This window comes from Anolis carolinensis, chromosome 3, assembly GCF_035594765.1.
Source record: "Anolis carolinensis isolate JA03-04 chromosome 3, rAnoCar3.1.pri, whole genome shotgun sequence".
In the NCBI taxonomy this organism is placed as follows: domain Eukaryota; kingdom Metazoa; phylum Chordata; class Lepidosauria; order Squamata; family Dactyloidae; genus Anolis; species Anolis carolinensis.
In genome coordinates, this window is record NC_085843.1 from 193,514,104 (window position 1) to 193,540,642 (window position 26,539).

General features: G+C 41.7%; 1 protein-coding gene and 1 long non-coding RNA gene across 6 annotated transcripts in view; one reads left to right on the forward strand and one right to left on the reverse strand.

Moving 5' to 3' along the window:
- The window catches only part of btbd16 (BTB domain containing 16), a 74,032-nt gene extending 63,668 nt beyond the window's left edge, over window positions 1-10,364 (forward strand). For 4 of the 5 annotated variants that reach the window (XM_062976024.1, XM_062976026.1, XM_062976027.1 and 1 more), the window contains 4 exons: window positions 1,026-1,103; window positions 4,371-4,469; window positions 6,130-6,318; window positions 10,156-10,364. In XM_062976024.1, the coding sequence (XP_062832094.1) occupies window positions 1,026-1,103; window positions 4,371-4,469; window positions 6,130-6,318; window positions 10,156-10,224 (435 nt within the window). In that variant the 3' untranslated portion in view covers window positions 10,225-10,364. The remainder of the gene's footprint in view (window positions 1-1,025; window positions 1,104-4,370; window positions 4,470-6,129; window positions 6,319-10,155) is intronic. The other variant, XM_062976025.1, reaches the window with a different exon arrangement.
- The window catches only part of LOC134297714 (uncharacterized), a 123,494-nt gene that overhangs the window by 88,813 nt on the left and 8,142 nt on the right, over window positions 1-26,539 (reverse strand). The window lies entirely within an intron of this gene.

A 26,539-nucleotide genomic window follows, 5' to 3' on the forward strand; every position in this document is an offset into this window, starting at 1 on the left:
ACACTGATCTAGAAGCTATATAATGGAGTTCAGTGGGGAAACATACTTGAAGACAATAACATAATTTTGAATACTGCTTAAATAAGAGAATGTGGATGAAGCAAGCTTTAAAAAAAACTTTTGTCGCACATTCCATTGCCCTCTGTGTAAACCCAAATTAAGCGTAAAGGGCCATTGATTTCATATAACATCCCGAGGACAACTGCATTAATTTCTTTCAGAAAAGTTGACAGTCACAAATGGCTACAGGACTCTTTGCTGTTTGATAATAAAACTGGCATTTCTTTTAGGAAGATGTTTTGTTGGTTAGATATAATTCAGCCCAAACATTAAAATTGTATCCTCTGGGCAATATGAGAGTGGGAACCTCATGGGGCCTCTTTTATAAAATAAGAAGATGCATTGTTACTTTATGTCATTGACTATATAGAAGCATAGCACACAACCCAACTTACACTAGAAATTAGTCAAAGTTGTGGGATAGATGCATTTAGTAAATGGGTACTACAAGAAAAAGGCATTGACTTTTCCTTCCAAGTCTGCTTTCTGAAGCTGATGCAGGAAAGTTGTGTCCAAACAGGGAGTGGTAAGCATCTGCACCACTGTACGAATTCTTTTTAGTGATAACTATGTGATCACCACAGAGCTAAAGTCAGAAAAAAAATTTCTGGTCTTCCTGAAGCAGCTGGTCCAATTATGAATCAGAATCAGACATGCAAGATACAAAGAACCAGTTAAACTGGTTGAGATGTTATGCAGTACAGTGGGCCCTCCAGATCCATGGGGACTGCCATGGATAGCAAAAAGGATAGATGTCCATTGCCCATATTATTAAATGGTGAAAACATGAATGCTTTTGAATCAGTCTGTTTGTGTACACCACAGTTTTAGGCATAGGCTGCAATATTCTGCAGTACTGCTATGGCTGACAGAGAAGCCAAAGAATAGCTCTGTTCCCTTATTTACATCCATCTTTTAGTAAATACTGTTGAAGAACTCTATATAATATTCTCCTTGTCTTTCAGCTAGAGAATGGTGGCGACATGGTATTTCAGAGAGACTTTAATACTCAGGCAGTGAGATTTGGCTTGGTGCTTACAGAGGTAACTACACTAAGATATGAAGAACTACAGAGGAGGAAGGAAAGAACAATATATCAGTAAATAGGGACATCTCATGAAATGTTGTTCCTGTGATATTGGGGAGTAGACTACCCTGTTTCCCCAAAAATAAGACATCCCCTGAAAATAAGACCTAGTAGAGGTTTTGCTGAATTGCTAAATATAAGGCCTCCCCCGAAAGTAAGACCTAGCAAAGTTTTTGTTTGGAAGCATGCCCACCAAACAGAACACCAGAGCATGTAGGATGGGTAAATGTACATATCATAGATTGTTGTACATGGAAATAATGGTAGTAACAAGAAATTCGTGATGGGATTCACAGTTTGGTTATGTTGGTTTGTGATGACAACTACTGTACACTATATAATAAATGTTCATTTTTTGTTCAACAATAAATGTGAATTCTTCTCCATGGAAAAATAAAACATCCCCTGAAAATAAGACCTAGCGCGTCTTTGGGAGTGAAAATTAATATAAGACACTGTCTTATTTTCGGGGAAACACGGTAGTGGGAACCATAGGGAAGATTTCTGGGCCTTCTGGAGGCCACTTACTTTATTCCCCAGTCCCTACTACTGAAGAAGGAAAAGTGGAAAATGAAGAGCAAAGAGCACTGTAAGCTGAGATAGAAATTGAGGGTATGTGGAGCCATTTTTGAATGGTTGCCGGAGCAAAGGCACTATGAGAAAGTGGTGAACTAAGGTCCTCATCACATTGAGGGGAGGATTTGCCACAGACTGTTGCCCCACGCCCCGCATCGCCCAACTTGCCCCTCACCTCATTCCACAGGGGGAAGCGTCGCCACCCGGCTTCCCCCAGTTGTTTCCTATTCAACATGGGAAGCCTCCCGTGTTGCCGGCACTGCTTCTTACGACTCTTTGACTTCACTTACGGCACAGAGCCCTGTCGGAAGTAGATCAACATTATGTCATGGGATCTGGTGGGCTCCGTGCCTCAAGTGAGGTCAAAGTGTCATAGGATGGGCAATTTTGCCAGTCTGATGGGGTTGTAAGACAATGACGTGTGTTACAGCATAAGATGTTTCATCACTTCCCTTTTCCATAATTGCTTGGTGCCAGCAGGAATTTTATAAGAACAAGCAAACAGAACAAGAAGACAAGGGCTCCATGATGCCCCTGCCTTCTTCTCTTTTAGTAGAATATCAAGAGGGGCAACTGTTATATCAATTTCCACAGCTATCCTCATATTCTTCTCTTCCATCTTAGATGTTAGGAAGTGTGTAGGCAGAGGCAGATTTTTGTATATGTCTGTTTGCCTGAACTCATTTGTTGAGGGAGGGTGCCAGTGTTGAATAGCCATCAAAATAGCTGCTCTATAAAAAAAAGAGTCTGCTCTCCCGGCATGGCAATGGCCATGGGACAACACCATGAAGACATTCCTACTTCTTGCTTCTGAGCTGCCAGCTTGTAATCTACACTGGTGTAAGTAAAGTGTGGGAGTATTGTAACTATAAGGGAAGAGGAGGGAATACATTGAAAATATGTGCTCAAGTTGGCAGATAGGAGGGTAAAACTTCAGCCAGAATTTGTGAGATGAATTATATTCACACCTACCTACCTTGTTGCCTGCAATCTTCCACCCTTTCTCCAACAAATAAAAAATCAAAATAACTTTCAGAAAATGCAGCTTAATTATTCCAGGTAGCTGCATAGGTGACAGATGAAAACAGCAATTTAAAATAACATGAACAGAAACCACTTATTCAGAAAACGGAGGAGTGTATAAAACCTTTTTAAAAATCCAATAAATAAAAAAGGCTCCATGAAAAATAAAAAAAGATATTTTCCTTATATAACATAATTTAACAGTATGTACATTTAAAGGTGTTATATAAATAAACAGTAACAACAGCACAATCCCCATACCTGTGGCACAGTACCCATGACTTCATCTACCTGCATCTGACAAAATACGTTCTATCTAGGAATTCTTTAGGTCCTCCAGGCAATTCTCTCTCTCTCTCTCTCTCTCTCTCTCTCTCTCTCTCTCTCTCTGTGTGTGTGTGTGTGTGTGTGTATATATATATATATATATCTCCACTAGAGGTTACTGCAAAATCTTGCTGGTGGATGTAGCAAATTCCTAGAAAGGATACCTCTCTAGGAATTTTCTAGGCTTGCCAGCAAGACTCTATGGTAAACTTCCAGTAAGTAAAGGTAAAGGTTTCCTCTTACATTAAGTCTGGTTGTTAATTTCAATAGGGTTTGTTATTATCCATGGTTTTCAAGATACGTTCAGGCATATATCCCCAGCAGATATGGCGGTTGCAATGTACTGCTTGTAACATAAGAATTGGACTTTCAAATAATCTGATAATGTTTCTATTAACCAAAGAATCACATGGTCTGTAAGCATTTGTATTTTTAATATGTTCCAGTTTTGTAAATCCATTGTAATTTGCTTTAGAACTTATTCCTAGCAAGTCACAAATAACAACATTTTCACTATTTTTAATAAAGAAAAAAAAACATGATATAGGGACATGGGCTGATTTGGATATAAATGGCTTAGGAAAAAAATATAGAATACGATCTTATAACCATTTACATTGAACTCAGTTGGCCTTATTTCCGAGCAGACATGAAATTGTACTCCACAGCGAGACTTCTCAAAGTGAGAACAACATCAGTTGCCAAGCTATTAGTTGCTGCTCATTTATCAAGGGTCTGGGGGGGAGGGAATTATAACCAATGGGCACAAATATGGTGCCCATTCCTAACACAAGATAATTGCTGGTCCCCAACTCAGGCGAAGCATTGCTCCAGAAAACTTGAAATTCTACAGTTTTAATGGCAGAGCTACAGTATAATGTTGCATCTGTATACTCCAAAGGAAGGGCTATTGAGTTTGATATCACTTTAAAATTGCAGAATTAAGTACAACTCTCCAATTAAAACAAATGGGACTTCAGAACACTTCACTTTGTTTTGATTGTGTATCATCTTCAACTGTATGGAGAGATCTTCAAAACTACTTCAATCACAGTACTAAAATGCTCTTTACAGAATCTCTATTAGTAGCTTAATTGTCTTTCAGACAAATGTGTGCCGTTTCACTGTTCTGTTATAGTGCTTACAATTTCAAAAATAATTTAATAATCATGTTTCCCCCTTGACCTATGAGTTATTTCTTCCTGTTAAAGAGATTCTTTGCTGTTATTTTTGCCGACATAGTTTTGAAATTAGTTGGGATAAAGCTGCATTAATAAAAATATGCTGGCTACTTTAGGAACCAAGATACCATGCAGAAATTGTTTCCATATATGGATTCTTCTTTGAGATAAAAGCAGTCAGGCACGAAGCTTCAGCGTACAGTTTTTATATGCAGGTAAGAAAATCATGTGAACAATTATCTGGATTTCACAGTAACTTTGGCTTTGATATTGGGGGTCTTTGGCTGTACCAAATATGGAAGGGGCTACATCTACTCCAGGGGTTCCACATTGCTCAACCTAGCTATATACATTTATTTGAGAGGCTGCATTAACAGAATCAGACCATTAATCCATCTAGATCAGTGGTATCCAATCATTGGTCCGCCATGTGTTTGACACTCTAACTCCCAGAAAACCTGGCCAGCTTGTCCAATGGTCAGGAATTCTGGGAGCTGAAGTCCAAAACACCAAGAGAACCGAAGGTTGGACGCCACTGATCTAGATAATTGTTATCACTGGCAGAAGCTTCCCAAGGTTTCCGGTGATATTTTTAATAACCCTAAAAATAATAATAAGCCTAAAGATGTAATGGATTGAATCTGAGACTTCTTTTGCATGCAAACTATAAGCCCTACTGCTCAGTTGTAGCTACTGACCTGCAAAGAAGTATCCTAAAAATGGTTAATACACCCAGTTTTACCCTTGTTGTTATATAAAATGCTCCTTGCTGAATTTAAAACAAGCCACACTCAGGTGTAATGAGTGAAGTACAGCATAAGTATATTGGATCATCCTCAGTCTACAGATAAAGACTAACCAAGGCTACCTAGTTTTAAAAATGACAAAAAACCCTATACAATTGTTATTTGGGGGTGAAAGGAAGATGGAGATCAGGGAAGTTAATTTTAAAAAATCAGCCATATTTTTACTTGACAAGAAGTGCTTTGAGAAAGGAAGCAGTCATCATCCCTCCTGTCAGTCAATAAATCCTGGCACACTAACCCATTAAGCCTTGTTTCCGCTGCATGAGTGGATCTGCCCAGGGAATTCTGCTTCTATTCTCAGCAAAGAAGAGAAAACACAGATTAATTTTGTGTCCTCAAATGCTCTCTCTTCCAATCCCAGGTCAAAGGTGATGATGGGAAAGAAATGTTGTTTAAGTGGTTCTTCAGCTTCCTTGACACACCTACCAGTATGAATTACGATACCACAGAGCTGGTACACACCTAAGTCAACACTGCTCAGAAACAGCCTTAAAAATATACAGAGTTATTACAGGGGTTTGGGAAATAGCAGGATGTAAAGGCAAAAATAGCGCAGGGGCAATGAGCATTATGACGTATGTGTCATGTGCAATGCAAGTAAGCTGCATTCATGGCCCATGTTTCCAATGCCGCCACTTGAAAAAACCAAGCCTTGGTGGCACATTGCAAAGACAATGCCAACTCCATGGGTTCCCCAATTTGATTCTGTGGTTGCAGCATACTGATGATAATATACTAAAAGAGGGATATAGAGAAAATTAAAGGGGAAATGCATTTGTGTGACTTTTAACCCTGTTATTCTCACTATTTTATTTATGCCTCTTTGGCATCTTTTCCCCCCTTCCTTTTTCATCTATCCAAAAGTAAACTTCTCTTAAACAAACAGAACAGTCTATAAAGTAGTCAACATCACAACCACATTTGCCTGAGCAAAACGGCGCAATTTGAGTGACAGTAATCTCTCCTGAATTAGAAATTTTTGAGGGGGAAGCATGCAGACTTTTGAGTAGCTTCAGCACACACACACACTGGCAACCCAAGAACTGAATTTAACTCAATGTCATTTCAGAGAGTCAAACATGCAGATCCAATTATATCCTTTTTTACTGCCGAGCGCAGCCCTGTCAGCTTAAAGCAGGAGCGTGAAGTCAAGTATGAAATAAAAGCCCAGTGCCAGATAGATGGGAAGTGGGAAGAATTCACTACCGAGAGACTTACCCAAAAGTTTGGTGTTAAGAAACCTGCTTCCAAAAGTAAGGTAAGGAATAGGAATGGATATTGTGCCATCTTGCAAGAAAGCATCCTTACACTGAAGGAAAAATGAGATACCTGACGTGGATTCAAAAAACTCTAGGACTATATAATGTGCATACCCATTACATTTGTGGGTTTAACTTTTGGGGATTTTATTATTCGTGGATTTAGTTAATATGATCTCTCTCAGAATCTCTAGGTTCTCCAATGAGACTGTAAGATCAGCTTTAGCTGGATGTTGACCATATATAGAATTGTGCTGGAAACGCTATAGAGATTCCTAAAGAGACAATTAGAAATTGACTACAGAGCTATATGGAGGACTAAGGCCTCATCTACAATCCAGATTATCTGCTTTAAACTGGACTATATGGCAGTGTAGACTGATATAATCCAGTTCAAAGCAGATAATCTGGATTTCATGTGGCTGTGTAAATGTGGCCTGAGAGATCCCTAGATAGCTGTTCTCTCAGATAAATAGTGGGGGTTTTTTTGTTTTTTGTTTTAAAAAAAATGTTTTTCTCACTCTCGCAGGAATCCTGAAGGCCCAGCGAGCATGAAGGGCCTACTGTGTATTATATTTCTATGCATCTCAAGAAGGATGCACCTTATGACTCTTGACCCATTTACATAACCAGTTATCAAGAGATGGCACAAGCATAATCTAAACAAAAATAAGCTTTCAGTAACTGGGCTGGGGCACTTTTACAAGAGTGACAAAATATTTATATGGGTGTATATAATTTATGTCCTGTTTTCCCATCAAACTAGTTAAAGCAGATTATAGCGGGGTTGGACAGAAGGTAGATCTAGATCTCCTGCTAGTTTTTGAATTATTTGGAGTAGTTTGACTAGAATTCATGGGGGCCAAAGTGGTACAGTGGGTTAAACCTTTGTGCCAGCTTAATTGCTGGCCTGAAGGTTGGGTTGCTGACCTGAAGGTTGCCGGTTCAAATCCGCAAGACGGGGTGAGTTCCCGTTTGTCAGCTCTAACTTGCCGGGACATGAGAGAAGCCTCCCAGTAACACATCTGGGCATCCCCTGGGCAATATTTCTGTGGACAGCCAATTCTCTCAAACCAGAAGTGACTTGCAGTATGTTCTCAGGTTGCTTCTGACATGATAAAAACACTAGAATTCATATCTCCCAGTTATTGAACAATTGTATCAAAAGGAAAAAATACCTCCCTGTTCAATATTATACTTCTGAAATTAAGAAAGCTTACAGTGATTTGGAAAAGATTCTTGCCTGGAATGGCTGTGAATTTGCCCAGCTCTGATTATCTAAACCAGCGCACAGATTCAGGATTAATTTTAAGCATGTGTCTAGTCTCTGGTTGGAAAGTCTCAAACAAAGCAGATCACATGGTCCTCAAGTCAGTCTAACCTTAGATTTGAGTAACAATTTAAAATAAAAAAAATCTCCAAGGTAAATAAAAAAACTTGGGAAACAGTAATTTTAAAAAGAGTGGGAAAACAAAACAAAGAGCTTAAAACACCCGTTTGGCAAGCCCGATAAGAGAGAGAAGGTCCCTTGGCATTATGCTGCAATATTAAGGGCATCTGCTTCCAAAGAGACCTTAGCAGTCTAGGCAGGTTTGTGGAAAAGATTCCTATATTCAGAGTTTGGCCAGGCATTATGGACAATTTCTCCAAGGGATGTTAATGATCAGAAAGGCTTGACCAAGAAGGGACCAACAGTTTAATATCATCTTTCAGGAAATTTATGTGACTCAAGTGCCTCATCACACTAGAGCATGAATCCACTTTAAATCCAGTTTCTGCCTCCTGCAGAATTTTGGGGTTTTGTAGTTTGGTGAGGCCCAGGACCTGTCTGGCTGAGATGTTTAAAGCCCTCTCCCTAAAGTGGATTTAAGGTGGATCCAAGCTCCAGTGTGATGAGGTCCCAAGGATAGATCCATAGTGCTTAATGCCACAGTGATTATCCCCAGATCTGTTTCTTACTGTAGCCCTCATAACAGTTAGTGGCATGCATCTCTAGTCATCAGCATGTCATGTAAAAGTGAAAATGCTGAGTGTGATGACACTATGACACATGCTGGTAAGTAATCCAATAGCTCCTGTAATTTCCCCAGCTATTATGGTCAGTGAGTAATACTACATATTCTGGAGAAGAATTTGATGTGGCGGTGCTGGTTTCTGAGGCAACATCATGTTCTCTATAATGAATAGTTTCTTCTACGTAAAACAATTCTATAATAGAGCAAAAGATTACATCAGCTCCTCTTTAAACAAAGTGACCTTCTGATTCTCTGACTATATGCTTATAACTTGTGCTAATATCCGTCCACTTCCGTGAGTAGCTGTGAATACAGGGTCATAATGTAGGATATAACCACTCAGATATAGACCTTTCTTGTATTGATAAATCCCATGCAAGCTGAGACAAGGCTGGACCAAGACATTTTCGTAGATGACGGATGTGTTTTCTCAACTATGTCCAGGTGCATACGATCCAAAGTTAAAAGCCACAAACACTACTCTCCATCTCTGAAAGTTAAAATAAAATAAAACATTTGCTAGTCTTCTGTGGCAATCCAAGATCTGCCTGAGGGCAGGATCCTGTTGGCACACTGCACTGGCATAATTATGCTGGTGTAGATAAATGAGAGAAAAGACCATATTGGCCTTGGAAAAAGTAAGAAACAAATACTTGAAACAAATACTTTGTGGAGATAAAAAGTGGGGAATTAATAATAATAATAATAATAATAATAATAATAATAATAATGAATTATTGTATGTTTCATCTATAATTTATGCACATATGAGTAGTCTGAAAGTAATTTTACACAATATTTTTAATATTTTTGTGCACAAAACAAAGTTTGTGTACATAGAATGATCAGAAAACATAGCAGGGTCACTGTCTCAGCCACATGAACAGGGACAAATGTAAGATAGTTTGCTTCAGCAGAAAAAAATGGAATGCAAAGATACAGAATGAGGAATGCCTGGCTGGACAGCAGTACGTGTGAAAAAGACCTTGGAGTCCTCGTGGACAACAAGTTAAACATGAACCAACAATGTGATGCGGCAGCTTTAAAAGCCTATGGGATTTTGACCTGCATCAATAGGAGTTTAGTGTCTAGATCCAGGGAAGTCATGCTACCCCTCTATTCTGCCTTGGTCAGACCACACCTGGAATACTGTGTCCAATTCTGGGCACCGCAGTTGAAGGGAGATGTTGACAAGCTGGAATGTGTCCAGAGGAAGGCAACTAAAATGATCAACGGTTTGGAGCACAAGCCCTATCAGGAGAGACTTTAAGAGCTGGGCATGTTTAGCCTGCAAAAGAGAAGGCTGAGAGGAGAACATGATAGCTATGTATAAATATGTGAGGGGAAGTCATAGGGAGGAGGGAGCAAGCTTGTTTTCTGCTGCCCTGGAGACTATGATGCAGAACAATGGCTTCAAACTACAGGAAAGGAGATTCCACCTAAACATTAGGAAGAACTTCCTCACTGTGAGGGCTGTTCGGCGGTGGAACTCTCTTCCTCGGACTGTGGTGGAGGCTCCTTCTTTGGAGGCTTTTAAGCAGAGTGGATGGCCATCTGTCAGGGGTGCCTTAATGCGATTTTCTGCTTCTTGGCAGGGGGTTGGACTGGATGGCCCATGAGGCCTCTTCCAACTCTATGATTCTAAGGAATGTTCAACCTGTCTAGCTGAAGAAGACACTCTCTCTGTCTCTTGCAAACTTTTTTGATAAACTTGTTACTTTCGTCTCCTTTTTAATTTAACAAATGATCCTTTTTTACATTTTACTTACTTGCAGTATCAGCCGTGAATGTGTGCTAACATTTGCATCTTTCTCATTGTAGGTCCTGAAAGCAAGTATTCCCTCCGTTCCCATCTATGTGACATTTTCTTTTCTTTTCCCATCCTCATAAAAGACAACACACTCTCCTGAATCATCCATGGAAGAACTTATTTTGACACCTGTTGTAGGATACATGCTTGAAGGGCCTGAGCTACTCAGGCAGGAGATCAAATTTAGCATCACATGAAAATAAACTGCAGTCTCCATTAATGCAGGGTTTGTTTGGATGTGCATCTCATCTTTATTCTGCTGTTGTTTCCTGTAGCTAATGCTGCTGATATTTTATATGCTCTTAGGCATGGATACCAATTACTGGTTTAGTTCTTATTAGCAAATACAGGGTTTGATCTCTTCCAGAGAAAACTGTGCACATCTGATTTTATTATTCATTTTTTTTCTTCCATACTCTGCAGTTGTTTTATCCAGCTGCATTGCAATCCTCTGAGCTATTGCTGATAATCGGAAATTATTAACATGCTTAAAATGCTGCTCATAAAGGTACTAGGCAGCCAACCTTTGTCCAGCTTCCACCTCAAAGCACAGGCTGCTTCCTCATAAAACACAAGTTACTTAGATATCAAGAGACTGGGAAAAACCTAGGGGTCTGTAGTTTCATTCTTGCATTATATCCAGTTCTTTTTTTGCTATTCCCGTACTTTACCTATGTATGTTTGTGTATGTTCATGTGTAGAAAACTATGAAGCACACAAACATTGACTAAATATTATGTTTATCCTATTGTTAAGCAAAAAATACATCACAATTCATAAAGTATTACACAAAACCCTTAAAAATGTAGTAGCAGGTCACCTCTCAAAAGCATATCCATAAACAAATAATGTTTCTAAATTATCAAGTTAATCCAATACACAAATCACATGGAAGGGATAACATTTCTTCTCCAAGGTAAAACTGCCATATTATCTTAGAGGCGCTTAGGCCACAAAGGGAAGGGAAAACACTCTAAGGAGAATAAAAAATTAAAGACTATAAATCAATCACATGATTGGGAGGTCAGCACTCCCTGAAATTTCAGGGGCATGATCTGAGTTGTGATATTATGGGTAGAAGTCATGGTAATATCACTGAATTGGGGCAGATAGGGGTTGGTAGTAAGACACAGCTGCTTGTGAATCAAACATTTTGGTACCAACTTGGACAGCTCAAGCTTTAAAGCCATTACACATATAAATATAGTAAGACTCCTGTTTCCATGGGGAGTATGCTCCCATCTAAACAGACACTACCCAAAACCATGGATATGACCAAACAACACTACATTACACAAGCCAACAAGTTTTTTCATCAGATATAATTTTAGGTCATTCTTACAGAATTTGTTTGTGCTGAATTCAGATCTGTATTTATTTTTCCTCTATCACATGTTGTTTTTGCGATGAGGCTAATCAAATAATGAATGCATTTATGCACTGATATCAATTAGATTCTAGTGATATCAGTGTGTAAATGCATTCATTATTTGATTGGCCTCATTGCAAAAACTACATGTGATAGAGAAAAAATAAACACAGACCTGAATTCAGCACAAAAAACTCTATAAGAATGATCTAAAATTCTATCTGATGAAAAATACTTGTTGGCTTGTGAATAATTAGATTTAATTGATATCAGTGCGTAAATGCATTCGTTATTCAATTAGCTTCATCACAGAAACTGCACGATAGAGAAAAAAGAAACACATCTCAATTCAGCACAAAATTCTATAAGAATGATCTAAAATTATATCTGATGAAAAATACTTGTTGGTTTGTGTTACAGGAATATGATGCAAAATGTGCAGACTTTATAATAGTCTGTTGTAATGTACCATATGCCATATTTCAAAAAGTTGACATGATGGAAAAAATAGACATATTTAAAATCAGAATAAAAATTCATTTAAACTGTGCTACTCTCATTTCTGTTGATTACAAAAAGTTTGAATTTGTTGGCTTATGTTATCTTACTTCCAAACCAGCATACCATAGAATTGCATTGGAGGACTAAGTCCCCATCTACAATGCCATATAATCCAGTTTCTGAACCCAGATTACTTGCTGTGAACTGGATTATATGGCAGTGTAGGTTTACATAACCCAGTTCAAATCAAATAATTTGGATTCAGAAACTGGATTATATGGATTATATGGTGTAGATCTAGCCTGAGAGATTCCCTGAAAGGTATTCTAAGGCTGGACTGAACGGTCCTTGATGCATCTTCCAACTCTAATATTCTATAAAAGATTCCAAAGTAGAGAAGTCTCATGGAATAACAAGAGGAACTTTAAGGGAAGTTTGCAACTCTGTGCTTTGACAATACAAGCAGTGCATTGTTCTGCTGCGCCACCAATCTGAATGCCTTACATAAAATTGTAATTTAAGATGGAATTTGTAACTCTGATTAACTCATTATTATAGCATGTTTTCAATATAAATGTATTTCCTTAGCCTTTCAAGTAATAACCATAGCAACTATTAGCTGTTAAAGGATGTATACATTTTTAGGATATCCTGTAGTTTAGGTTTCACTGACTTCTTGTCTATAGGATTTGAGAAAAGCACTGCAGCATTAAGACTAAAAATTGAAAAGGCTGAAGTAACTGAAAAGCTTTTTTTGTAAACAAGCTGAATAAGACACACTTTGTTGTTCAAGATCAAAGCGTTCCATAGACCATGATATAACAGTCTCAACTTCAATTATGAAAATAATATGCTAGAGACTCATAAAGGCTCACTTTATCAGTTAAATAGAAAGAGTAGGTCCTGGCTGATTAATATGCAAAAAGTTGAGCTTTTACTTTATGATTAGGTAAATAGAAAGGGTAACAACTTGTCAGTTACAGTAATACAACTGCTTACTTTGCATTTGTGGTTGCTTGCAAAGGTGGTGCTTGCCAACCCTGAATGAACAGTTGGCCCTCCACATCTGTAGATTTGATTATTCATGGATTTGATTCAAATAGTCATTCTAGGAATCTCTAGATCCACCAATATGATTTTAGAATTGTGCTGAAGGACCTTGATATTCCTTGGTATTCTCTCCGGTAAAAAAAATAGTATTTGGTCCTCTGGCCCTAACCCTAGCAAATGTTGAGGCCTCACTGTATTTGAAAGGAGGAAAAATTATTATGCAATGCTCCCTCCTTTTTGAAGTTTTACAAATGCAAAAGGTATATCAAGCTAAGTAGCTGAGAGGAAGGAAAAGGGAAAACTGAACAAAATCACCAGCTATGCAAAAAGTACAAGTTTCCCCACTAAGTTTCAACCCCACCTTTTAAACTGAAAGATGCTATACACACACCTCTTTCAAGAAATGCAAAAACTGGAAGCACGGCATGCATCTAAGAATAAAAATACCCATGGAGTCAAAATGTGGGTGTTACAGGAAGCATGGGTCAGTATGTCAGTGTGGCTGAATATAGGAAACATGATGTAATTGCTGGGGGATGTCAGAGGTATTTTTGTATTAGTAAACAAAGTGTTCATAACAGTGCCAGAATCTTACCACACAGGCACATACTCCCCCAGTATGGAAAAATACTGATACCATACCACAAATACAGTGACACACACAGAAAAAGCCCTGGTTATTTCTATAAGTAGTACCTGCTGTTCCTTAATTTCAAAACCTCATTCTGGTCAGACTTGTTGAACTACAATTTCCATCAGAGGATTATGGAAGTTGTAGTCTGACTACTAGAGAGCGCCAAACAGGATGTTTTTAATAGAAAAAATAGTGGTGAGAGGAGAGGAATTATTAGCACTGCACAGAAATCGCTTGGGCTGTTCACCATGATATGATAGTGTTAGTTCAGAGTTTTCCAAACTGTGTGTCACAGCACATTAATGTGTCGGATTCATTGTGTAGGTGTGTTGCACAAATGTAACGAGAAACCTCTGAGTCTATGTGAAGCAATTAATCATATATTTTTAAAAATATAAAGGAAGGTTTTCATGAGATATGCTGTGTCTCCATACATTCCATTATTACAATTTACGTAAGGGGTTGGTTTAAACACCGGATTGCTATTAAAATTGAATTACTGTGTGCCAAAATGATGCATGTCTAAAAAATGTGTCACCAACATGAAGTGTTTGGAAAGCTCTGGTTTAGTTGAACATCGTCTGTGACATAAAGATGCATAAAGGAATGGCCTTGCCCTATTCCAGACTTGTGTTCGTTTATTTCCTCTTTAGTCTTTTCAGCACAAAAATAACTCAAAGGGCACAATCAGTTCAATGCACAGAAAACACACCTTTGTTTCTCAGTTGTTCCTCTGTAGCCTGCAGATTGTCTTTCTGAAAGATTATGTTTCTTCTGTAGGAATACAGTAATTCTCCAGTCTTAAAGCTGAAAGAGTTTGGGAGTTGGTAAATGTATTTATTCCCTCAATGCCATCTGTGTGCCTTCAAATGTTTGGTGACCAGCAACAAAAGTCCTTCAATAACTGAAGTACTGGCATTTGATTAGGTATGTCATGCCTCCCTATTTTCCTAAGTTCTCAATCTTTTATTTGGGGATAGACTGGTTAAATTTTATGACAGTAGTCGCGGGGAAATCGTTTGAAAGTTTCAAATTAATTCAGAAAATGCAAAAATGAGCAGAAAGTGTTTTTGCTTATTTGTGCTGGAATACATTGCTGAAAATGTTCCTGTATCTATCACATTACTTGACTCCTGGAACATATCTATAAATATCTCTCTACACCAGATTGTAATAATATTATCAAAAATACTGGTAACTGTTTCTAATGGATTAGTGCAGTTGGAGCTTGCAAGTACAGTTGAGTCTCACCTATCCAACATAAACGGGCCGGCAGAATGTTGGATAAGCGAATATGTTGGATAATAAGGAGGGATTAAGGAAAAGCCTATTAAACATCAAATTAGGTTATGATGTTACAAATTAAGCAGCAAAACATCATGTTATACAACACATTTGACAGAAAAAGCAGTTTAATGCTTTTCAATACACTATATCATGGTGTATTGAAAACATTGACTACAAAAATGCGTTGGATAATCCAGAACGTTGGATAAGCGAATGTTGGATAAGTAAGACTCTACTGCATTTCCAACATGGTTGTGTTCTGCTCGTATAGCTCTGCTTGCCAAAACTAAACACTCAAGGACGTTCATTTTTTGTCCACTCCAAATAGCTTTAAAATGTATTTTTAAAAGACACACATTTGGATATTTTTATCATTCCAAAAAGAGGTCAAAATGATTGGCACTTGAAAATCAGCCAGCAACTGAGCAAACAGTGTGTGTGGGTGTAATTACAATAGCCTCTGGCCTGCACATATAATTCAAACCACTACCATTGAGTGTTGTTTTAGTTTATAAATAATCCACCAAAATGGCATGGTTATCTGCCAAATCTATTTTCTGTATTAATCCCATTTTTTAAAAATGTAAATCAATCTTTTGTAACCCTGTGCCTTGTAAGTGTGTTGGAATGGGAGTTCTAGTTCAACTATTTGAAGGGCAACTGGTTGAGGCAGATCATTATAATGTTGACCCTGCACATTTGCGGATTTACCTTTTGCGGATTTGGTGAATCACAGATTTGATTAATATGTTTTGTCTAGTAATCTCTAGGTTCTCCAGTGTTCCTCTGGCATAAGTGAAATTAGAGTCAAGCTAAAGGACCTCAAGACGCCTAGAGATGTGTTCTCTCATGTAAAAAAGGGTAGTGTTTTTACTTGCAGTTTTCCCACAACCAGCGAACATGGAGCCCAAAGGATTTCCATTCATTTTTAATCATTAACCAGCAACTCTATGTCCTTCCAGGTGAGATTTGGGAGAGGGGACATCTCTGAACCTCAGTAGGCACTGAAACCAAAAAGGTTTAGTCCCTGTTTTGAAATAAGTAGGCCCTTGCTGAATTTTATCTTAATGAGATAGATTCTCCTGGTTTTGCTACTTAAAATTAAGAATCAAAAGAACAGGTATGTGCTCCCACACTAAAATTGTTTAGCAGAAGAGCAGAGATGTATGAGGAACATCATGATGATAAACTTGAGTGATGATGATGATTATGATGATTAAAAAAATAAAACATAACGTATGTTTATGGTATTTCAACAATGATTTAATCAACCCATGCTCAGAGTTCCCTGTGTTTCAAATAGTTGTGTTGTTGGGCATAACCACACCAGAAGAAACATTTAAAAGGACCCATAATACTCAATGACACACAGATAACACAAGTGGAACAAATTTCCACACATTTCTCCACATCCCAAGATATTTCAGCTCCAGTGCTGGGGAATTGCAGTATTTATACAAATAATGCAGAACCATTCAGGTGAGAAACTTGCAGTTGACAAATGAAATATAAAGCTGGATTTGTAACATATTGAACTGACTATGCCCTCTAAGCGATTCTTCTTTGTTGAAAGACAGGATGGCCAAAAGAAGGAATCGGCCAACACAACTGTGATCAAATGACTAAAGGAAATGGCATTGTTTCCAAAGAATAGACTGGGGAAGCCCTTTACCTGCAGTGACATGGCAACTCTCCTCCTATCCAAAACAAACAACTTTGCAAAAAGGAAGGTCACAGTTGCCTGTGTGAGAGTAAGCTACTATGTACACTCTTCCCAACAGAGACGTATAGAATAACAAACATTTCTGAACAACAGGAAAGTAACAAAGAGAATAAGAAACTCAAAGGAACAAAACATTAACTAGGAGAAAAGAAACCAAAAAATTGGGGAAGGAAGCTCATTGATTTTATTTTAAGCTTTCCCCGTGTTCACCTCTACATGCTGAATGGGTTCCTACAGATGTGTATTCTCGCCACAGTAAATTATTGTTGTGCCTTCAAGCCAGTTCTGACTTAAGACAAAGTGAACAGTCAATATGCTGCTATAATTTTCCTATCACTGGTAGGTTACAGCAATAATGAAGACTACCACCATTAAAAGCTAAACATAATATAATATTCAATAAAATATAGATACTTGTAGCCTAAAAGAAAAACAAACAAAAGCTAAATCTGTAAAGTTTCCCAAAGCACAGTGCTTCTTAAATATTTCCATTCAAGATCCCTTTTTGGCCCAAGAAATGTTATGTGGCCCTGGAATACAGATATATAAAACAGATACAAAAAGCAAACATTTGCTGATAAGAAACCAGCATTTGCTAGGCTTGCTAAACAGGCAGATTTTCCTTTTTATGAACTGCAGCTGAAGCATCTTCTGCAGAGTCCATTGTAAACACTGCACAACGGATTTATGGAAATTATCTAAAACAGCCATTAGATGACATTCAGATAACTTTTACTCTTGCCAAATGATTCAGGACCCCAACGCTGAGCTAAGGGGACTTCATTTGGGGTCAGGACCCACAGTGTAAGAAGCAATAATCTAGCAGACACACTTGCAGACAGTCATTTCTTACAGCAATTTTGACCATCTATTAATGATATCTGTATGGCTTCATCCTCTAGGATATAGTTTGGTAAAGATTAATTTGCTAGATGTTGTTGGACTGCAGTTTCTATAAATCCTAGCTAGTATGGCCAATGAGCCCAACAGTGTCTAGAGAGCTACACTTGGTCCAATGTGACCAAGGGTGCATCTGTATCAGGCCGGCACACCTTGTCAGTAGTAAATGGCCGAAATTAAATAGGACCGCAGATAGGTCTGTAGACCGCAGATAGGTTTTTTGTGCCTCACTCCAGGTTTGTGAGAGGGCACTTTTCCCTCAGAGCAAACAGCAAAGTGGATTAGTCTTTGCTCGGACTGTGGCGCAGGCTGGAGAACAAGCCAGCTGTAACCAGCTGCAATGAATCACTCTGACCAGGAGGTCATGAGTTCGAGGCCTGCTCGGAGCCTATGTTTGTCTTGTCTTTGTTCTATGTTAAAAGGCATTTAATGTTTGCCTATATGTGTAATGTGATCCGCCCTGAGTCCCCTTCAGGGTGAGAAGGGCGGAATATAAATGCTGTAAATAAATAAATAAATAAATGGTCTTGATATCCCTACCTCCCTACCTCCCCCCCCCTCTGCATGCTGGCAAGTTGCAGTCTTTTTCTAAGGGAAAGAAGAAGTGCCACCGGAGCACCCACCACTGGAGGAGAAAACCACCAACTCTGTTCATTTTCCTCATTTGTGAGGGATAATCTTAGTTTCGTTATGAAGACCCCACAACGACTTCATGGTTAAATTATGTTCATCCCTCAGAATTGAGGGAAATGAACGGCACAGAGTTGGTGATTTTTCCACCTGAAGAAGAGGAGATGACAAGAGGCAAAGAAAAAAGAAGAGCAGAGTAGTAAAGAAAAAGGAGAAGCAAGTGAATGGTGTGATATTGGGGATGATGTCACTTGATGAGGAGATGACAGAGGCAAAGAGGAAGAGCAGCAGAGGCAAGAACACCACCTCCTTCTCCCTCTAAAACATCCAATCTAATGTTGAATTTTCACCTAACCTCGACCCTAAAAATTCATCCCTGCTCCCCACTCCTTCAGCCTGTTATCCAATAACCTCCCCAGGACATGTTCCTATCAGAGACTAGAACTTCCAGTATCCTAGCTGATCTATTGGTGGTGCCCCCATTACCACAGGTTAGTGTGGTAACTTTCATGCATACAGAAAGGAAACAAGTAGATGGAAAACACTTGGAGGAGGGAATAGCGGTTTCCGATTCCTAGTCTGCTGTCGCATTGCTTCTGATCTCCTTCTCTAAGACTTGACCTCAGACATCTGTGGGCTGCATCAAATCCTTGTGAGGGCTGCATTTGGCCCTCAGGCTGCATAGTGTGCAAGCCTGTTTACAGTGTAGAATAAATGCTTGCTGCTGCCTTCATTTGCCGGACCGGGCGGCCTCGGCTAGGCTTCCTGCCTTCCTTCCACCCTTGGCTGGGCTTCCTTCCTTCCCTCCACCCTCGGCCGTGGGGGCCGCGCCGGACCGGGCGACCTCCTCGGAGCTGTTCGCCGGCTTGGGCCCGTCGATTGGGGAGGCCTACCCCCATCCCAGCTCCAGCTGCCTCCTCTCCGGCGGTGGGGCGTGCGCCGAACCGGGCGGCCTCCGCTCCCCCCCTCCTCGGGCCTTCTCTCGGCCTTCTCCATCGGGCCTTCCTCTCGGCCTTTTCCATCGGCCTCATTAAGACTCTGGAAGCTGCGCCGAACCGGGCGGCTTCCTGGCATCGGTCTCAGTCTGTTGCTGGCTGCTCAGGGGGGAAGATTCAGACCTCCGGAGGCCGCGCCGAGCCGGGCGGCCTCCCCCCCCCTTCACAGACCTTTCCTTCGGCCTTTGCGGAGGCAACGAACAGGGAGGCTGCCGGCCATTGGTCTTGGCCTTTTCCTGGCTACCTGGGAGAAGGATCTAGCCCCTGCAACAGCGCTGAAGAGACTTTGGCCCTGCCTCAATCCTCTTTGGCCCCTACATAGGAAATTCTAGCCTCAGGAGGTTGTGCCGGACCGGGCGGCCTCCCTCGGCCCATTGCATCGGCTGCATCGGCTATACAAGCAGAACCAGGCGTTTGGAGGCCACGCCGGACCGGGTGGCTTCCATTAGTCTTCTTCTGACCTCGTGTTACTAGGGAAGACACTTTCGCTAGCTCTGCTCTCCTGCATCTGGAATTTACATCAAACTAGGTGGCCTCGAGACATCTTTAATTGGGTGGACTTGTATTAAGCAGCATTTATAAGATCCTCATAGTCTGCTGCCTGCCTTTTTTTTTTTCCTCTTTTTGTGTGTATGTGTTTGTGTATGTGTGTCTTACAGAGTCGGGAGTGAGAAACTTTTTATCTCTATGCAGGGAAACTGTATTGACCGTGATAGGTAGCGGGTTTTAACCTGGTATTAATGTCATAGGAAGCGATCACTTAGGTTTGAGAGTACCGTGAGTTTACTGATGGGTAATTGAGGGTTTAGAATGTGAATTGTTGGTCTGTGTATGTTGGTGGATATACTGCTGAGTGAAAGCTTGACAGAAAGAGACTATAGGATTGAGGTGCTAATTTTGAAAGAGCAGAGTGGCATACTATAGGAAGGCTTTCTGAGAAGGTAATAAGAAATGAGTTGGAAGGAAACTCCGAGCAATAATGAACTCTCGCACTTATGTGATCTGTTGGGGAAATCGTTCGGTACTGTTCTGCAGCAGCTGGAAATACTGAACGCGAAGCTCGACCATCTCTTCAAGGGAATTTCCCTGATTGTGAAATACCCTTCTCCTACAGACACTATAACAACTATACCAACCAGGCTTATTAACTCAAATGAGGAACTAAACACTCCGGAAGGCCATGGAGAAATTAAGCTCAAGGAGCAGAAGGTGGTCGTCGGTCCAGGCCTTAGAGGGACTAGAGAGGAGGGTGGGTTTTTATCTGGGGGAATGGGTCTGGGGAGGGGGGATGGGAAGGAAACCAATAATGTCCTGCAGAAGTCTAACACTGTGCTGCCCTCTGAATTGGCCGGACAATCTTTGGAGACTTCCTGCAACTCTCAACATCTGTTACGAACAAACAAGGTTGCAGTGGAAGTTTCAGACTCGTTATTAAACAGAGGCAGGTGGACTTCTAAGCGAGCAGTCCAGGTATCTCTTGCACAAATTTTATCCATAAGCTGGTCGGAAGTGAGAATCAAGACAATCGACTGGCTTTGTAGAGAATACCAATCCTGGAACCGCTCCTTGCGTCTTATCATTGGCTTGGAAGATAAAATATTAAAGGAAAAATGTTTTTGTGTGGGCCCAAACTGCAACAATGGGGCATCACTCTCAGGAGGGTTCTGGTAGACCCACTGATTCGCCCCTTGGACATCGGGCTGAGTATTGACATTCAAGAGTCCCCAATTCTAAGTCATGCTTATTCTACCTCCGAATCCCACAACAAGACTCCAGTCTTGTTTAGTCACCTTCCCATTCATGTTGATGATAAATCAACTGACCCCTCTCTCCCATTAGTGGAGAGAAGCTCCTTCTCTAAACAAACAAGTACCCTTGGAGGCTCTCCTTGCCAGGACAGCTGACTAGTCCCGGCAACTGGTAATTCCACCCAGTTTATCCATCAGGGGGAAGAAGGCTTTCATGGAGGTGGCCCCATTGAGGTGATATGGGGGAGGAGAAAGCACGGTCACTATCGACCCGGGGAGAAGCGCAACAGAGTTTTTGCGACCCTGGAGAGGTCTAGGTGCGGTAGTCTTCAGGACAGACCCCCCAACCTCAAGGTCCTGCTTTTGAACGCCAGATCCGTCAACGGTAAAACAGCTATCATCCAGGATTTGGTCCTGGATGAGGGGGCGGATCTGGCATGCATCACCGAGACGTGGCTGGATGAGCTGGGAGGTGTGAATCTCACCCAGCTGTGTCCTCCAGGTTTCGGGGTGCATCAACAGGCCAGGGTTGGGGGGCGGGGAGGAGGAGCTGCGGTGATCTTTAGGCAGTCCATCGCCCTGATCAGATGCGCCGTTCCGCAATCTCCGAGGTTCGAGTGTGTTTTCCTGAGGGTGGGAGCCCGAGACAGCTTGGGGATTCTGCTGGTGTACCGTCCACCCCGCGACCCAGCAGTCTCTCTGTCTGAGCTAGCAGAAGTGGTCTCCAATGCGGCTCTTGTCTCCCAACAACTGATAGTGCTGGGAGACTTTAACATTCATGCTGAGACCACATTGACAGGAGCAGCTCAGGATTTCATGGCTGCCATGACAACCATGGGGCTGTCTCAAATTATATCTGGGCCCACACATCAGGCAGGACACACCTTGGACCTTGTTTTTGTTGTGGACGGTGGGACAGTCAGAGTGGAAGAGCAAAATATTCTTCCATTGTCATGGTCTGACCATCATCTGATCTGTTTAAGTATCGCCGTTTCTTCTAACCTCCGCAGGGGTGGTGGACCCATTAAGATGGTCCGCCCCAGGAGACTGATGGATCCGGATGGACTTCTGAGGTCTCTTGGGGATCTTCCTGTCTTGGAGACTGGCGATCCTGTCGATGCCCTGGCTGATCGCTATAACAGGGAGTTGGCAAGGGCACTGGACACGATCGCTCCCGAACGTCCCCTCTCGCTACGTAGAGCCACGTCGACTCCTTGGTTCACTGAGGAGCTGGCCGTGATGAAGCGTGAGCGGAGGGGACTAGAGTGCATCTGGAGGAAATCTCGGGATGTGTCTGACCAAGCACGGGCTAAAGCCGCTATTAGGGCTTACTCCGTGGCTTTGCGAGCAGCCAGGAAAGCTTTCACGACTGCCCGCATAGCGTCTGCGGCCAATAGGCCATCGGAGTTGTTCCGAGTTGTTGGGGAGCTCCTACGGCCTCCTGAGGCACAGGGGCTTCCCGATGACTCGGCAACTAGGTGCAGCGATTTCGCTCACCATTTTGCAGGCAAAGTTGCTCAGATACGCCTTGAGCTAGACTCCAGTTTAATTGTAGTTCCAGAGGAGGTAACCGAGGTACCTGTCTGTTCGATCTTATGGGATTCTTTCCGGCTTGTTCTTCCTGATAACGTGGAGGGGATTCTCGGGTCTGTGAGGGCGACCACCTGCGCTCTGGATCCTTGCCCCTCCTGGTTGGTCAAGCTGGCCAAAGATGGGTTGTTGGATTGGTTTGTGACCATAATAAATGCCTCTTTGGTTCAGGGGTTAGTTCCAGCCTGCTTTAAGCAGGCGGTAGTAAAACCACTATTAAAAAAGCCTTCGCTTGATCCATCTATTTGTAACAACTACAGACCAATCTCCAACCTCCCATTTTTGGGCAAGGTGCTGGAGCGGGTGGTTGCCAAGCAGCTCCAGGAGTTTCTCGATGACACTGATTTTCTGGACTGCTCGCAGTCTGGCTTCAGGCCTGGGCACAGTACCGAGACGGCTTTGGTCGCCTTGGTGGATGACCTCCGCAGAGAGCTGGACAGGGGGAGTGTGACCCTGCTGGTTCTCTTGGACATCTCAGCGGCTTTCGATACCATCGACCATGGTATCCTTCTGGGGAGGCTCTCTGGGATGGGGCTTGGTGGCACTGTGCTGCAGTGGCTCCGGTCCTTCTTGGGGGGTCGTTCCCAGATGGTGAAGCTGGGGGACTCCTGCTCGGACCCCTGGCCATTGACCTGTGGGGTCCCGCAGGGGTCTATTCTATCCCCCATGCTATTCAACATCTACATGAAACCGCTGGGAGAGGTCATCCGGAGTTTTGGAGGGCGTTGCCATCTCTACGCAGATGACACGCAAATCCACTACTCCTTTCCATCTGAATCCAAGGAAGCCCCTCGGATGCTGAACCAGTGCCTGGCCGCTGTGGCGGACTGGATGAGGAGGAACAAGCTGAGGATCAATCCTGACAAGACAGAGGCCCTCCTGGTCAGTCGCGCGTCGGATCGGGGTATTGGGTGGCAACCTGTCCTGGACGGGGTTGCACTCCCCCTGAAATCACAGGTCCGCAGTTTGGGGGTCCTTCTGGACTCAGCGCTGACGCTTGAGGCTCAGGTGTCGGCGGTGGCCGGGAGGGCCTTCGCACAACTCAAACTTGTGCGCCAACTGCGACCATACCTCGTGAAGTCTGACTTGACCACGGTGGTGCATGCCTTAGTTACCTCTAGACTGGACTACTGTAATGCGCTCTATGTGGGGCTTCCCTTGAAGACGGCCCGGAAACTACAATTGGTTCAGCGCTCGGCGGCCAGATTAATTACAGGGGCGAGCTACAGGGAGAGATCTACTCCCCTGTTCAAGGAGCTCCACTGGCTGCCGTTCACCTTCCGGTCCCAATTCAAGGTGAATACCATCATTTATAAGGCCCTAAACGGTTTGGGACCCACCTACCTTCGTGACCGTATCTCCTATTATAAACCTATTCGATCCCTCCGCTCATCCGGGGAGGCCCTTCTTTCGCCACTGCCTCTATCCCAGGCCCGTCTAGTGGGAACGAGAGAGAGGGCCTTTTCTGCTGTGGCCCCCCGACTGTGGAATTCATTGCCCTCTGAGATCAGGCAAGCCCCCACCTTATCGGCTTTTAAGAAAGATCTAAAAACATGGCTTTTTCGATGTGCCTTCGGGGAGTAAATGTTTTATACCTCTTGATTACCCCCCTTGGATTCTATCCTTTGGACTGTTTGGACTGTTCCATCTTATACCCCTGTTCTCTTTATTTATATGCCTCTCTCTCCCGAGTTTTTAATTAAATGTTCATGTGGCCCGCCCTGTCTGCTCTGATTTGTGTTGTAATGTATATGATTATTTTTGTACTATTATATTGTGTTATGATATATTGTTTTATTTTGTGATATTGTATGGTGTCTGGGCATGGCCCCATGTAAGCCGCCCCGAGTCCCCATTGGGGAGATGGTGGCGGGTTATAAATAAAGTTTTATTATTATTATTATTATTTGCACCTCAAAAATGGTAATATGCTAACAAGAAGAACTCAACAAGTTCCTGGAACCACCTCAACACCATTCATCCAAACATCCAATTCTCCAGGGAAAAAGAAAAGGAAGGAAAACTGCCATTTCTAGATGTTCTAGTCATCCACAAACCCAATCAATAATTGGACCACACAGTTTACAGAAAACCTACATACATGGATAAGATACCTTCATAAAAGCTCTAACCATCACCCAAGTCAAAAAAGAAGCACAATTAAAGCACTGACAGATCGTGCACAAAGAATCTGCGAACCTCACCTCCTCCAAGGTGAACTACACCACCTAAACTGGGTTCTACGGGCCAATGGATACTCCACCACAGACATCAGAAGAGCTGTAAGGCCAAGAACAAGCCACGAGAGTCAAGACAAAGATCCACCCAGAGGAAAAGGGTTGTTTCCATACATCAAGGGAATCACTGAACGCATATGCAAGCTGATGAAGAAACACAACCTACAAACTATCTACAGACCTACTAAGAAAATCCAACAAATGATACGTTCAGTGAAGGACAAGAGGGATCATCTCACCTCGCAGGAGTCTATCATAAACCATGCAGCTGTGGACACTGGTCAAGTCTACATAGAGACCACCAAATGCAGTAGCATTGTCCAAACACAAATCAAGGAACATGAAAGGCACTGCAGACTAACTCAGCCAGAGAAGTCAGCCATAGCAGAGCACTTGATGAACCAACCTGGACACAGCATATTATTTCAGAACACAGAAATGTTGGACCACTCTAAGAACTATCATGTCAGACTACACAGAGAAGCCATTGAAATCCACATGCATGTGGACAATTTCAACACAAGGGAGGAGACCATGAAAATGGACAAAATCTGGCTACCAGTATTTAAAAAAACTCTAAAATCAGAACAGTAAATAAGAAACAACGCTATGAAAACAGAGGAATTCCAGACATGAATCAATCAGGGGCAGCTAATGACTCTGAACAAAGCATTCCCCCAAGCAGGAAGAAGCCAGGAGATGAAGCTTGCTAGACTATTCAATGCTAATCAACGTGATTAATTACAACATTCACACTGACCTCCAACAGACACGAGTTCTTTCTCCCACCCTGGACCTTCCATGGATATATAAACCTTCTTTTCTTAGTTTTCCCATATACCTCACAACCTCTGAGGCGGCCTGCCATAGATGTGGGTGAAATGTCAGCAGAGAATACTTCTGGAACATGGCCATACAGCCTGAAAAACACACAACAACCCAATAAAACTAACAGTTGTGCACTCTGTGGATCCAAGATATCAACAGTAACAATGCCTAGTGTCTACCCACTAATAAAATGTAATTAGGCACTTTTCAGGACCACTGATAGTACCAGAACCTAATTCTTTATGAAGCATCAGTGTCGGTTTTGCTAGCACTGGACTAATTATTACAAGTACTGTACTGTTTTGTCCTTGCTTTGTGAATCATAACTTACTGCTAGATTGTCTGACTATGGGACTGTAACTGAAAGATCACTTAAAATATATGAATAATTGTGAAACCATTAAAATCTTCTGGCCCACACTGTGGGTTTGACAGAAAGTGTTGCCATGGTAATTGCAACCTATTGTTCACCACTGACTCCATCATGCATTGTTGCTTTCTGATTGCAGCTTTTGTTTCACATAAAGTCTGGTTACTAAATGCCTGACTGCCACAAAGATGTATTTACATGCAAGATCTGAATACTGAGGAGGAGGCCTTTTAGATATTTGCCTATTTTAAGTCTGGTAGGAAAGGCCCTTTTTAAACTACTGCACACTAAAATATATTAACTATTCCAAAGGAAACAAAATATTGTAAAACTATTTTTATGACACCAGCAGAAATTATTGTTGGAAAGAATCATTTGAAATATCTCAAAACTTCCAAAATATTTGAGGTAATGTCTGAATTTGCGTATTAAAATGTAAAAAGAGAAAAGGCTAAAAACACATTTACTAAATAATAATAATTCTGTAGTTGTTGTATCCACTTCGGCAAGAAAAAATGTATACAGTAGAGTCT